Source organism: Gouania willdenowi, chromosome 17 (genome assembly GCF_900634775.1).
Source record: "Gouania willdenowi chromosome 17, fGouWil2.1, whole genome shotgun sequence".
Classification (NCBI taxonomy): domain Eukaryota; kingdom Metazoa; phylum Chordata; class Actinopteri; order Blenniiformes; family Gobiesocidae; genus Gouania; species Gouania willdenowi.
In genome coordinates, this window is record NC_041060.1 from 11834827 (window position 1) to 11850636 (window position 15810).

Consider the following 15810-nt stretch of genomic DNA (forward strand, 5'->3'; position numbering starts at 1 on the left):
GTATGTGCCGTTTTCATTTCTGGCTGTATTTAGCGTATGCATTAAAACATCTTTATTGTTTATTCTTTGTTTACTTTTCCAGCAAGTGTCATATTGTATTATTGTGTCTTTGTACCGAGATTTAAAATGTGTATATATTGTTACTGCAAAATGTTACAAAAAAAAAAAAAACTTCTAACAACCACTTCCTGTCTACGTACGTAACGCTGACGTCAGCCGCGCGTAAAGTTGTGTTGACATGGGCGGTAGGAGTTGTCAGCGGAGAAGCAACCGAATGGAGTAACACAAAGATATATCATTACTATTCCACTGCAGGGTCACCGTATCTGTCGAGAAGCGCCATTTACAGCGTCCACACGACGAACATGGCCGACGACCAGTCCTCCCAGTCCTGGTCCATCGACAAGGATGACTATGAACTCAATGAGGTGATTGGTGAGTACCTTACCCTGCTAATATTAGCATGTGTTAGCCTCCCTTGGCTGTAGCTGCTAGCCAAGTCTGTCTGCAGCTAACAGATATCAAGTTTAATCTGCTACTGCTGTTGTACACTGTTAGCCTTATCACGTCAATGGTTAAGGACGGTTGGTCAGATTAGCTAATTTAGCATTAGCTGCTAGTTTTGAAGCTAGGGAAAGTTGACCTGAAAGCAGCTATGTGTAGCTAAATGGATAGCTAAAGCAAGTTAGCCTCAAGAAGAGTACTCCGTTTCCTTAGTGGGTGGTGCTCTTTGCCTTCTAGTGTGATAGGGCTGTAAGCTAGAATATTGAGCTACAAATTTTGGAGTATTTATATATGTATATAAAAGATACCCCTCAACTAACGTAATTTGGTCACAGGCCTATTGCAGTCCAGTTTGATCTCTACTGGGTCGAACCTGTAAAAAATACACAATTAGTTACAATATGCCACACGGTTTATTTGTCCCTTGTTACTTAATTAAGGCATGAATCCTCGTGAACTGACAGCATTCCGATTCTTGTATATATCTGCATTATATTTGTACATTTGTATAATTGCATTATTACTATTTTATTTTTCTACTGTAATATGTTTACTTGTATTTAATCCCTATTTTATTTAACAGTCTTTTAATTAATTATGTACATGTTCTTTGTTTAGTGTTTATTATTTTTATTTATAATACTTCCCGAGCATCTGTGACATAAATAAGGGGCTCACAGTTTTCCCGGTGCTTGTGAGGTATGATTGCAGTCATTTTTTAAATGTTGAACTGTTAAAAAATAACTCAAAATTCTTACAAAATCCTTCAATTTTTCTCAAATTATGACATATTCCCCTTACTTAAAATAGAAATTGGTCAGAAAAACTAGGTAATAGAATTTGAAGATCGTTTTGGGACTGATATTTATCACTTATTGCTTGGTTATTGTCAGTTTTTCTTTTTTAACATATTTTACATTTCATGTAGACAAAGAAGCATAAATTAGGACAAAATAATGTTGAAATTACTCATGGCCCAGTTGAGGTTAAACTGCTCCATATTTGGCCCCTGAACTAAAATGATTTTGACACCACTACCTTACATGGATTGTATTTGTTTTCCCAGCATACCTTAAAGATGACCATTGTATTAGGGTTGGACCAAGTTAGTCACCTGCATATCCAAGTCTGTACTAATCATTTGACAAAGAGATTCACTCATGTTACTTCACAATGCAATGGTTTATTATAGTGAAACACAGTTGCTAATTAGGAATCCACGCAAAATTGACATTATTTGATGGAATAATAATAAAGTTAAATTAATTTTACAGTCCCTTTCCAGTAGATTTCCAAAGGCACATTATGTATTTTACACTGCTCTGCTAATTTGACAATTTTTCCTTGAAAGTATCATTTATCTTCTACTTATTAACTTCTTTTGTGAACTTTAGGGAGTGGAGCTACTGCTGTTGTGCAGGCGGCTTACTGCAAACCCAGAAAGGAGAAGGTGGCCATCAAACGTATCAATCTGGAGAAGTGTCAAACCAGCATGGATGAACTCTTGGTAAGAAAACCTCAGCAGATCTGTGCCCTGCTGTGCCTGCAGTGTTTAATGTTGGTGTGAGCTTGGTTAGCTTTGGACTGATTAAATGTATGAAAGAACCGCTGAACTTTACAGCTGGGTGTCACATTGTAATCTCATTACTTGGTGTGTACGAATGCATCGCTCCATTCCCAGTGTGCAGTGAAGTCATGAAGTTGTTCTAATTAAGAACTTAGGAAAGATATCCATCCATACATGTCACTATTTATCTGTTTATGCAATATTTGACTTTGTTAAAAGTCTTTTCTCATTAAAGTAGGTGTTTTCTTTCAGTGCTTTTCTTTTCTGCTGTACGCCCTTTTAATAGTTTGTGAAACCTACTACTTAGTGCCAGTAATGGAATAATGGTGTGTATTCCAGGTTCAATCACTTGGCTCTGTAACCGTGGTTACTCCTTTATCATGTGCACTACTGTGTACGCCCCGTGAGGGATTTAGGTGCATTAACAAGGACTTTCTCTTTCTGTGTAGCTGTAGGAACAGCAGGGATTAGGCTGTTTCTTTTCAGCTCAAATCAGAAGATCTAATGTTCTGCCTCAGATTAAATTTTTATTTGAAACCCTGAGATAAGAAAGATTTAATAAGCGCTTGGCATCTTACAGTTTAAACTCACTGGGTGAAGTTTTAGCCCCACTTTTTTTTTCTCCTGTGTGCAGAAAGAGATACAGGCTATGAGCCAGTGCCACCATCCAAACATTGTGTCTTATTACACGTCTTTCGTGGTGAAGGATGAACTGTGGCTGGTGATGAAGCTGCTCAGTGGTGGTAAGTGCTGTGATATAATGAAAATTATGTCTCAGATTTTGGTCAGTCGTCATCTAAACATTTGTTCCGCATTCTTGGTCTTGAATTCCCCCTTTGATCATAAATAGATGAGGTTTACACTTAGATCAACATGTATACTAAAGGTTTATTGAGCTGTGTGTTGTGGGTTGGTTGCATTGCTTTTTTCTGCTTTAATTATAGCTTCGTCAATGCTTTTTTTTGTCTTAATAACTAATAGAAATCTTTTAAAGGATGAGCAAATATAATCACAACTCACTCATTGCTGCCATTTGTTTCAATGGGAAAAAAAATCATGATAAAACTAAAAAGAACCTGGGGGAAAATTCTTTCAGATTGAAAGAAGACTAAACATCAACACGAAAGTATAATGTAATCTACAATATGCACATTTGAATTTAAATTACTGAATAATATGCTTATAGTAATTTTGTCTAACTTTTCTCTTCAAAGGACAAATTCAGTTTTTTCATTTGAAAACCACATATGTGTATTGTTTACTTCATGTTTAATAATTTACGGTGAAAGCAAAGGCAAGGCAAATTTATTAGTATAGTGCATTTCATACACAAGGCAACTAAATGTGTTTTACATGCAACAGAAAACATTCAGCAGCTTGAAATCATTAAGAACATTTAAAATCATCAGTAAAATCAAGAAGCAAGTCAACTTTGTTTGTATTGTACATTTCATAGACAAGGCAGCCTAATGTGCTTTAAGAATCACCAGTGTCATTATCCCTGAGAGAGTATGTTTATACTGTTTAAAAGTATATATGATAATTCAGAATTAGTAATGTTGAGTGTTTTCAGTGATAAGTAATTATATTGTGGAGACATTGGCATGATTGTCTTTTTAAAATGCCATCTTCATTGTTAGTTTAATCCTTTCATTTTATTTTTAATGGACTACGAGGCCGGAGTAAAGTTGAATTGAATATATATCTGACCAGATTTTTTTGACTCTAGGAAAGTTAAGGACAATCAGATTAAAATCTTCTCCTTAAGAAATCACACACTGGGTAAACGTTTAACAATTTCAAGATGACGATACATTTATTTTAGAATGGTGGATTATCTAAAAGATTAGAGTGTGTTCCTTTAATAGACAATATTTCAACTACATGCTATTAGTACTTATTGCAGCTGGAAAACTGTTTTTTTTTTTTTTTTTTTTTTTTGATTAAGTTTTTTCAACTAATGAAGGCATTTGGTCAGACTGGCATTGCAGTTGGTTCCTGAATGTTGCATTGTGTTCCTAATGAGATGTTAGAATGTTAATAGAATGGCATTATGCACTTGGTTGTGTCTTTTTATAGTACTTTTGTAATATTTTTTAATTTAAGTTAATTGTGTTATCTAGAAAGATTCATTTATCTGCTACATGAATTTATAGCATTCTTTCTCTCCTTTTTTTTCCCCATTTTAATCTTTTCTTTCCTTTTGTTTTGTCTAGCTTTATTTTTCTGTTTATAGTTTACCTATTCAGTCTAAACTTCTGGTATGCACATTGTATTAAAGGGCCATATTACAGTTGCAGAAACTAAGCATTTCACTGGGCCTTTACCACGTGCTACGTAGTAAGATTTCTCCATGCATTGACGGCCATTAGCGTCACAGATGTCTGTCTCTCTCTCAGGCTCAGTGTTGGACATCATCAAACACATCATATCTCGTGGCGAGCACAAAACCGGGGTTCTGGATGAGGCCAGCATTGCCACCATGCTAAAAGAGGTCTTGGAGGGACTGGAATACCTCCATAAGAACGGACAGATTCATCGGTGAGTCAAGGCGTATCGCTGTCGTTCATTGGCTAATGCTTCGGCTCAGTCTGGCTTCAATTCTTTCATCTTTGCATATGGCTGTGTGGTCTGATGTAGACCTGGCATCTTGAATATTTAATACAGTGAAAATGCATAATTGAAGAGATTAGTTTTACACAAACGCTTCTCCCTCCACTGGGATCAAAATCCTCTCTATTCCCTGTGTTAGTGTGTGTGTTCATTCACTAAAGCAGTGGCTCTCAAACACATTTGGTGTTGCCCGCTTTAAATGAAGCCCACAAAAAACACATTTTCAAATTTGTTGAACTAACAGTGAACAAAATATAGTGAATAAAAAAAAAAAGCCAATGTAAAAGTGCAGTAAAAAGGAAATTCAGTGCAAGAATGCAATGAATTGACAGGGTACAAGTTACATCATGTTTCAAAATGAAAGTAATGTATATTGTAACAAACAAATGTAAAAATGCAGCAGTCAAAAATACAGGAAAATGCACCCTGTGACAAAAAGCTTAAGAAAACCAAAAAGAAAATTATTTTCCACGTATTAGTTCTATGTTCCATTTTGTTCCCGGTCGCATATCTAATGCAGTTTGATAATTTATTGCTCTTGTAATTTTTAGTCTATTGTGTGTCAGTGTTTTTGTTCAGTGTTCATGATCTTTATTGTCAATGAAGAAAAGTTTTTGAGAAGATTGGCAGGAACGCCCTCCTGTTATACCTACATTCACCACCAGTGGGCGCACCACATTCTTTAAAAAGCACTGCACTAAAGAGAGAGAGTATAACCACTCTTTTACTGTAGAAAGTAAACTGGATGTTTTTTAAAGGTATTATTTGCTGCCACAAAGACATTTCATTTGACATAATTATATATATATATATATATACCTTTTAACGAGTTGATATTTTGGTCTAAGTTTCAACCTGTTTCGAGATTCTAAGTGGACAGTTGCTGTTGACAGCCTGAGCAGCAGCTGATTCAGATCAGATGTTGTGACTAACTCACTTACCCAGAATCCAACAAGATGAATGAAGTGAGGAAGGTCGAGTCCTGGTTAATCCACTACAGTTACCAGAATAAACTCAGTGAGCCGAATGGAGTAAATGAAAATGGTGAAACAAGATGAGACAGACTGCAGTCCCGTAACCCTTCAAACATTTCACCTGAAGCCATGTACCCCCTACTCCTGCACACTTAAAAAAACACATAATAATGTCATATACAATGTAGCCCTGCAGTGAAATTTGTCTCTGAATTTTACTAACCCTTATAAAAAAGAATAGTAATTTGTAAACCCTATGAGCTGAAAATGCACTTTCACACAAGTATGTGGTAGTTACATTTGCGCTTTTTCAATAAGATTGTTTTTCTGTGACCAATGTGGAATTTCTGGCAATGCATGAAGGCTCCTGACTAACTGATTTATTTATATTCTAATTCCAGCAAGTCTTCTTTCATTTATTTATACAACTTTTTTAAGGAAGTTTACCGTACTTTCATCTCCTGACACATTTTGACTGTCAATTTTCTTCAGAGGTGTTAAAAACATGTCAGGAGATCAAAGTCAATTTCCTGAAAAAGTTGAATGAAAAATGAAACCTTAACATATTTATTCTTATTTTAGTTTCCAAGGTTGTCACACCGTTTTTCATTTTTATTCAAGTACCCCCCCCCCCCAAAAAATGACAATTTGCGTACCCCACTTTGGGAACCTAGGACATACAATATTCACACCTTCATTAATAATACTGAATGCTTTTTGAGCTAAGCCATGTCTTGTTCTAGCAGTCTCTGGCTTGTAACAGTTCATTTTGAATGAATCCAAGTCCTCTTTATGCACAGGGATCTAAAAGCTGGAAATATTCTTCTCGGTGAAGACGGCTCTGTGCAAATTGCTGGTACATCCCAACTTTTTTTTCTTTCCAAAAGAGTCCTGAATTTGTGATAATTGTTGCTCAATCTTAATAAGTGAAAATGATGTCACTGGTTTAAATTTTTAATCTTTTTCTCTACATCACAGACTTTGGTGTGAGTGCCTTTCTAGCAGCCGGAGGGGATATGACGAGGAACAAGGTTCGGAAAACCTTTGTGGGAACGCCTTGCTGGATGGCGCCAGAAGTCATGGAACAGGTGGGCTTTGATTTTCTATGCCTCCTTGTTTTTATTAAACACCGAAATAAGAGCACCACCTAAAGATGGTTTGTAAATCTGCAGGTTCGTGGCTATGATTTCAAAGCTGACATCTGGAGTTTTGGGATAACTGCCATTGAGCTGGCCACTGGGGCGGCACCTTATCACAAATACCCCCCCATGAAGGTAGAGACACTGCTTAGCTAATTATAAATGAGGGAAATTAAGTATATTTGTTGAAAATAGAGACCAAGCTTTGTTATTAATCACCTGGATTGAACTAAAATGGATTTATGTTTGTGCTCAGGTGCTGATGCTGACTTTACAGAACGACCCTCCCTGTCTGGAGACAGGCATTACAGATAAGGAGATGGTGAAGAAGTATGGCAAGTCCCTCAGGAAGATGATCTCCATGTGTTTACAAAAGGATCCAGAGAAAAGGTTTTTTTTTTTAACTTCCCAAACATTTTTTTCTTGAGTAGAGATTAAATATGTAGGACCATTTATTACATGATTAATAGTAGCTTCTGAGAATGAATGTCCTTAAAATTTTTTATTAGACCAACTGCTGCTGAGTTGCTGAAGCACAAATTTTTCACTAAAGCCAAGGTAAACGTTGTTTTACTTTTATAAAGCTGTTTTCAACACTGTTTCAGTTTCTCTGAGACCTTTTTTTTTTCTTTTTCTTTGGGACACAGAACAACGAGTACCTGCAGGAAAGGCTCCTCTACAAAGGTCCATCTATTTCAGACCGATCAAAAAAGGTTTGGAAGTCGTTTCTAACACTATACAAAAGCACAATATAAAGACTTGATTGGATTTCAGTGTGAAACAATACTATAAATGTCTATAATAACGACTGAGTTTAATCCATGTTGTAGGTTCGTCGTGTGCCCGGGTCCAGCGGACGCCTCCACAAGACAGAGGATGGAGGCTGGGAGTGGAGTGATGATGAGCTGGATGTAGAGAGCGAGGAGGGTAAAGCTGCTGTGGCAGCGTTGCGGGTGAGAGATCTACCGTGTACTTGTCTAGCTGCTACATTATGTGCAGTGGTTTTAGTACTCTTCAATTTGATTGGCTGATGAAGGTCAGATTTTTGTTTCGTTAGTTATTCATGCTTTATTATCAAGTCTTTTTATGTGTGGTCTGACTGTGATATCCTGTGTTATTTTAGGTTCAAACTAAAACTGCTTTTTACCAAATTAATTTAGGAAGAGTAAACTTTGTTTGATGTGTTTTACAACTAGGGATAACGGGTGATGAAGTTCAGAAGCTTAAGCTCTTCAAAACAACTGCTTTAGGCCAGCAGGTGGTGCTGTTTGATTGGCAGAACACTTATTTTTAAATTGGCATTATTTACATTTTTACAAATATTGTTTGGGACTTTCTTCAGTTATAATTTTAGCTCAAATGTTGAGGTTTTTACTTTTACATTTTATTATTATTATTGCTATTATTTATTTAGTTCATAAAGATAGACAAAGTAACATTAATGATACTTAAGGGAAGGAGAAAAACAACCCACAAAATGATAATCAGAACAGTAGTGATAAAAATAAATAAATAGCATTGATAAATAAGCATAATAATAACAAATATAAGTTTATCACTGTTATCAGTAATGTAAAGAATCCTGAGACCTTGCGAGGCCACAGGTAATTGTTTTGCGCTCCCGTACAGAGAAAAGATCGGGCAAATTTGGTAAAATACACAAAGAGAGAGGACTATATAGTGGGTACCACATATATGGAGCTTTTGAAGAGGATAATGGGAAAAGAAAGACTGAGGGAATAGTGAAAGGAGCGGCCGGGAACAAGCTGATAGACTAAAGGTATGCTATTTAACACTAAACAAAGCACACATTTTTATCAGGCTTATTAGGCCACTAATACGTTGAAGGTAATATCTCTGCGATGCGTGGGCCTTGTTCGGGACCGAATCGAAATTATCAGGCTTCCACATGCCCATATTCGGCAGGTTTCAGCGTGACAATTAACAGCCAATTGATGCGCGAAAGTTGATCTGAGAGGTGGGGTCTGGAGTGGAGCGGGTCTAATTTTAATAAAAGGTTTGCCAGTTTCTAAGTTGAAATCCAGCTTGTTTAAGCCCTCTTTTTTTTTTTTTTTTTAATAAAATTCACAAACCAAAAAATAGCGCCGCACATTTGTTTAAATGAAAGTCAATACAAAAAAAACTAGTCATACGTAATGCAAAGTTTGTACCGTCTCTATCTAAACCCCAGCAGGTGGATTGCATAAGTAATCACTGCTTATTAGCTTTATGTGTCACAGGCAGGTCAGATTCTGGCAACAAAAGTTGGATTGTAATTGTAATGACTTTATTAAACCAGTAATAGTGCAAAATACATACGGTGCCTTTAATGCACAACACATGGGACTTTTGTTTGTTTACGTAAATGTTTGTTTTTATTAAATTTGTTCAGTAAAAAGTTTACAAGAAGATGTAATTGTAATTTTAGCGTAAATAAGCCACACCAAAATACACCAGTTTCCTTTAATAGCTTCTACTAACTCTCACATGTGTCTCACATACATTTTCCAATTACATTTCCTCCTTTTGCGCTGACATTTTTCCTTAAAAACAGACCTATAAAGCGGACTTGTTATGATAGAATAACAAAAATATCCGTATAACATCATTACACGAATTACATGTGAATTATTTTGGCTTTAAACCCTGGCCAATGACCACCAAGTACACCGATCATTTTTATGATCTCACGATTGGACTTTTCTGAATAGGATTAATAATAAATAATAAGAAATTAAGAATTAAAAGTTGTTATTTTTACAAAGACTAAAATCCTGTTTTATCCAAAGCCTCTACCATCTCAGATCACATTTTCATCATTTTATTTTTGTGTGTGTGTGAGTTCACTCTCAATTGACGTCTGGTTGTGGGAATTTGCTCTCCTGTCTGTCCCAACTGTGATATTTTTTTAAGCCTGGTGTGGATTGTCTAATTACTGCAATCATTCAATTCTCCATCAGACCATACTTTGGGGGGATTAAAGGAGAACTGCATGTGTTTAATCCTGATAATCTGTCATGTCCATTCTGCAGTCGCCCAGAGTGAAGGACGGGTCTCAGAATTTGGAGGTGAGTGTATTTGTAGTGGACATGACCTGAAAATCTTGATTTATTACCAATGCTTTTGCTGCCAAATCTGCATGATTGTACAATGTGTCTATGGACCTATTGTGTTTGTGTGTGCGCATGTGTGTGTGTTTACAAAACATGAAAGGATTTTTCTGCTTTTAACTGTAAGTGTGCTGCTTCTAGCTTTTCCCACCACCAGCAGCAGCAGCAGCAGCAGCAGAAGGCTCCACGGCTCACCTGCAGCCACCTGTGGCAGCCCATGAGCAACCGAGACCTGCAGATGTTCATCTAGTGGTAGATGAGGCTCCTCCTCTTCCTGTTCCTCAGGCTCCAGCACAGACTGCAAGCCCCTCACATGGATCCATAGCACAGGTAGAAACACAAAAACAACTTGTACTGGATTCATTTGTGGACATAAATAATGGATTTTTGTGCTATAGATATGTGAATGAATGATTATTCTTTAGTTTAGAAGTTGAAGATTAGCAACAGGGGTGGAGTCAATTACATTTTTTAATTACAATTGCGTCTTCAATTATCCATGTTCAATTACAACTCAGTTATGATTGCGCTGGCCAGCAATTTTTTCAATTATGATTAATATTTTTCTCCTTAAAGTCAATTGCAATTACGTTCTCAGTTACTAAAGTTTAAATTCAATCAAACACACTTACTGAGCCGTTAATAAATAAGCCTATAAAACTTAACTTGTGTTAGCTTTCTGTTAGCATCTCTTATGATAACAGGTCCAAAATTAGCTGTTATTCATCTCTTGGTTACCTTGTTAGGCTTCCTTATCCATGAAAATATTGGTATTCATGTTTTGATGTGAGCGTCTGAGCCTTTTTTCTGCCAGTATACCCCTAGATCAGTGGTTCCAAAACAGGTTTATTTTTTAACATTATGGATTTCAATTTTTTTTTTTGCATGCACACAAACTTTTTTTTTTTTTTTTTTTATCATCCATCAATAATAATTTGTGGCACAATTCTTTAAAATACACCAAAAGGTGAAGTGTAATTTCTAAAACGGGCAAAATATCAGAAATAAATGAATAAAAAGGCCTAAATTAAAGGTTTATTCTGGACGAGACACAGGAAAGAGTTGAAATGAGCCTGTAGACACAAATAAATAATGTATAACATGAGTTTAGGGGTACTTGTGATAAGAAATAATGACTAAGGGGTACATGGGGTAATAAAGTTTGGGAAACACTGCCCTAGATTTCAAATTTTTATGAAATGGTAAAATAATCCGTAAGAAAAGTAACCGGTAAACTTGATATGAAACATATTTTAATGATTTAGTGCGTATTTGTAAACCATAGAACTGGAACATGGCTCTCAAATTATAACATACATGCAGTCTTTATAGGAATTTCTCGCCAATTCTTATTGCAAAGTAAATTTTCTGAATTCATTTACGATTACAACAGCAGCAGTGTTTTCAATTTTAATTACCAATATAATTACACCATAATTGTAATTAATTATCAATCACGCGATTACAATGAACCCTGCTAGATTCATTTGTGGACCTTAATAATGCCTTTTTGTGCTATAATTATAGCAATAAACAGAATTGTTCTATAGTTTAATAGTTGTAGACTATCAGATAGCTAGTGGGCTAGCCTGCTGTTCACTTTCCAATGTCAACAGTGACACCAGTGTCACCTCTACCTCGTGTTTTCTAGGATCCCGTGGTCTGGCCTACAGTTCCAATCAGCCTCGTCCTGAGACTGAGGAACCTCAAGAAAGAGCTCAATGACATTCGGTTTGAGTTCATGCCTGGCAGAGGTAAGAGAGCGTCACGTGACCTTTGCATCACCCACTGACAAAGCATTCCTTCTCAGCGTCCGCTCCACGTTTTATTAGATTGCATGTTTTATGTTCTTGTTTTCTGTCCTTCAGACTCTGCTGACGGAGTCTCTCAGGAGTTGGTTTCAGCTGGTCTGGTTGATGGGAGGGACTTAGTTATTGGTGAGTGTGTGTGTGTGTAATGTATGTTTGTAGGCTTTAGTGCATTAGGGGTTCATCAGCAGTGTTGACTTTTTATGTAAACAGAGTTATTATTTAAAGCTACAGAGGTCTTTATTATTATTATACATGTGCATGCACAAAAAAAGGAATTAAAACGAAATATACTAGAATGAAAAAAAACTTAAATAAAATAATAATAATGAGGTTGTATAAATATATTAGGTAACTTAACTGCCCAACCGACAGCAGCAGTTAACACAACAAACAGCATGAGTTACTGTTTACGCACATTATGGTAAGTTTTCAGCTACATTTATATAGACACGTTAATAAATCATGAGTTTGAGCTGTTTAAACTTCTGGACTTGTTTGCACATATTTGTACTGAGAGGTTTTTATGACAACTCGGGATGCACCAAATGAAAAACAAGGCCAAAAACTGAAACAAATGATTACGCCATTTATTAGCACCGTTGCATTCATGGCTATGAATGTTGCTAACCTCACAAAAAATTAAAGCATTACAATTACATAAATTAATATGAATGCATCAAAAAAGAAAAGTTTTGACATTCCAGCAATGCACTATATAAAATAAAATACTAAATATGTTTAATTGACCCATTCACATATACATTATAAAAATGTACAGGCCTATTATTGACTGGGCTGATGAAAGAGTCAAACTAAATCAGTCGTAGTGAAGAGCAGAATCTGTGTGAAACGTGCGCTGACACTAGAGCTGAATTCATGCTGATGCACACGTCAACGTGACAGAAACATAAAAGGCACTTGAGACTTTCATTGTTTTGGCTCCGTCTCAACCTACAGCCGCTCCACTGATGCGTTGGCCTGTTTCCAGACATGAGTACGCTAACTGCAGTTTTTGATCGCGTCATCACAACATCCTGTGTTTCGGTCAAGAACATAAAATGCAGTTTTTGGCCTCGTCTCCTGCTTCTGCAACATCATCTTCTTCTCTGGCGGACCAAGTGCCTTAAGAAGCATGTCGTCGTCTTTGGTTTTATTGGTGGAGGCAATGCATACGGTCACCTAATGTACAGGAGTTGTAAAGACATCCTCCATTTATACAGTAATGATGAAGAGCACCTAAATGTGTTTGTGGTGGGTCCACCACAAATAGATGAATGTATGGGAAACACTGAAGTTTGCTGTAGTATGGATGTCCTAATATTACCTTGTTTTTTAAAGGAGCTTAAACAGCATCTGTAAACATAGTCTCTTGTTGATTTGCTGAACTTTAAAGTCAGTTGTGATTTGTAATATTTAATGGTCTTCCACTGAATCCTCTAGTACATAGTGTCAAACTCAAGGCTCGGGGGCCAACTCTGGCCGTCTTAAACCTTTTTGGCTCAAGTACCCACTTTCTCTTATTTCTGAATCTAAATACAACATTTTGATTAAAAACGTAATGAATAACAACTATAGAGCATAATGATGGAATGAACTAGTGATATTTTGTAATTACGTGGAATGAAACAGTATTTAGTGCAGTGGTTCTCAACCTTTTCTGGATCTTGACCCCATTTTGTTATCAAGAATTTCTGGTGACCCCAAAGACTTTTTTTTTATTGCATTATACTAGATTTATATTTTGCAAAGTCAAAGTATAGAAATACAGATGTTTAAGATTGTGTTTTCTTAAAGAGCAATAATTTAAAAAAAATGTATAACTTTTAATTTTCCAGAAATTGGAAACATGGAGTTCTGACCTCAAGGTTGAAAAACTGATTTAGTGGCTCCTGAGTAGATTAATATCTATAGTTTTTATCATTTCCAGTCACCAAGACTGACTCTTTATTTGTTCATTTTCCACCATTTCTCTCTCTCTAGTACCCCCTGTAGTGCCATCGCGTACCCCTAGGGGTACACATACCCCCATTTGAGAAACACTACTTTAGAGCATCCAAGCTTATTGACTGACACGGTGCACTCACTTGGCATTTTTTCTCATGCTGTTTAGTTGCTGCCAATTTGCAGAAGATTGTTGACGACCCTCTTATGAACAAAAATGTGACCTTTAAACTGGTAAGCACTCAATTCTGTCATAGTTCAAATCTGTCTTTAGTTGTTTTTTTTTTTCGTCTTTTTCTTTGAATGTAATCAATGTTCTTTTCATACATCTTTCTAACATTGTTGAATTCAGGCATCTGGTGTGGAGGAGTCTGAAATCCCTGATGATATCAAACTCATCGGATTCGCACAGCTCAGCATTAATTAAGCAACATAAAACAACAAAGGACACGGCTGTAGTCATTTCCAAGGAACCGCCACTGCCAAAAAGTGCAGGAAGAGGAAGGAAGGAGGTGGTATAAGATGAGGAAGAGGACGGACACGGGGCTGGCACGAGTGCGACACTAATGGAGGATGCGTTCGGGCCACATTTAAGGGGTTCACTTCATCACAGGAATTCCCCTTTGGAAAAGTTTACACTGCGCTTAATAAAGTAAACGGGAGAAGAGATGCAATCAAATATATCAATTCTTATTTAATTTTCTTTATCCCTCCCTCGTCATCACACACGAGCACAATCCTAACACCAGTACTGAAAGAAGTGATTGCCTTTTCTTTTTTTTTTAAATATCACCTGTGCCACGAAACTTATTTGAAGTGTTGTGCCACCCTATTGAGGCACTTTAGGCTCCACTGAAAACAAGTGTATGTTCAGCCTTAGTTACTATAGACTTGACCAGTGAGATTGGTGAAAAACCGCCACCCTGACCATTCACCTAACAAAAACAAAGCACCTTTAACAATGACGTGCAAACCTTATTTACAAAATGTGACGACAAATTGGCTTTTTTAATACAAAGTGTTTGAATATTACCATGGTAACCATCTAACTTACTTGGCCAGACAGTGTTGTTAACAGGATTTACTTTCACAGATTAAAAAAAAAGCCTGCCTCATGTGCTATTACTATGCAATAGTTGTTTTTTCGCTTCACCTCGTGCACGTGATTGTCCCTTTTTATTATTATTATTACTATTATTACTTCTACTATCCTGCTGTTGTGTGACAAAAAAACCCACTTTCTGTGCTTGTTCCCCTAAGAAATACACGATAAAAGAGCCAATAATCTGAGAAAGCCTTTAGGAACATGAAATAAGGATGAACTGTGGTCACAAATCTAAACAACAACATAATGAGTGATTTTACTGAGACTTTGTGTTGCCTTTAAATTACTGATTCAACAGCTAAATGGTGTGTATTGATGCACGGTGGAGGTTATTGTCCCATACATGCTGTCTATGCTTGACACAGTATGTAAATGGAATAATTTGACTCTTAAGATGTAGTTATGTAGTATATATTGGGGATTTTTTGGCTTATTCCTTGCTTGTACAGATAATTAGCCTTTTCAGATTCCTGGCTCCTATTGAATTGATTGCCTTAAAATTTGCCATTACTCTACATTGGATATGTATCCTACTTTCAAAGCAATTGTCAAAAGACTTGAATATTAAACCAAACTGCAGACTTTGTGATTAGTAAGAGACACATTTTTAATGCTAAAATTGAATAAAAAAAAACATTGCTATTAACAATTTTGAATATATTCAGTGAAATATCTTTAAAAACTTTGTCACGCTGGTTTTTTTTTCTTTTTCTTTTATCCATGCTGGTATTTCTCATGTCCTTTCATCTAACACTCTCCATCAAAACCTCTGTCATCACTCCCAGTGTATCTGTATGTATGTTTTTTTTTTTGTACCACGAGCAAAAGGGCTGTGGAATGGCTCCTCGTTCAGGTACAAGATGTAAATGGTGTGTAAAGATGTTCAATGTACAAATGTTAGCAACTCCATGCACTGTCACACAAACTCTGTCATAAAAAGTTTTTTTTTGTAAGCAATGTAGATGCATTGACTGTCCAGGGTGTACATGTCAGATTAAAGGAACATTTTACTTGTAAATATCGACCAAGGCAAACAAACAAAAAAA

General features: G+C 36.3%; 1 protein-coding gene across 1 annotated transcript; it reads left to right on the top strand.

Moving 5' to 3' along the window:
• The first annotated feature begins 221 nt into the window (after positions 1-221).
• oxsr1a (oxidative stress responsive kinase 1a) lies at positions 222-15802 on the top strand. Its single transcript, XM_028472704.1, has 17 exons — positions 222-435; positions 1899-2011; positions 2706-2814; positions 4471-4612; positions 6459-6514; positions 6637-6746; positions 6831-6932; positions 7054-7187; positions 7307-7355; positions 7445-7510; positions 7628-7750; positions 9830-9865; positions 10049-10237; positions 11559-11661; positions 11776-11844; positions 13829-13893; positions 14012-15802. Exons 1-17 carry the CDS (start codon positions 366-368, stop codon positions 14084-14086), a joined length of 1611 nt encoding a protein of 536 aa, XP_028328505.1. The 5' UTR covers positions 222-365; the 3' UTR covers positions 14087-15802.
• The last annotated feature ends 8 nt before the right edge of the window (positions 15803-15810 follow it).

Coding starts and splice junctions, on each gene's coding strand:
- oxsr1a (XM_028472704.1), top strand. CDS start 366: ATGGCCGACGACCAGTCCTCCCAGTCCTGGTCCATCGACAAGGATGAC. Junction 436..1,898: donor TGAACTCAATGAGGTGATTG/GTGAGTACCTTA, acceptor TGTGAACTTTAG/GGAGTGGAGCTACTGCTGTT. Junction 6,933..7,053: donor ACAAATACCCCCCCATGAAG/GTAGAGACACTG, acceptor GTTTGTGCTCAG/GTGCTGATGCTGACTTTACA.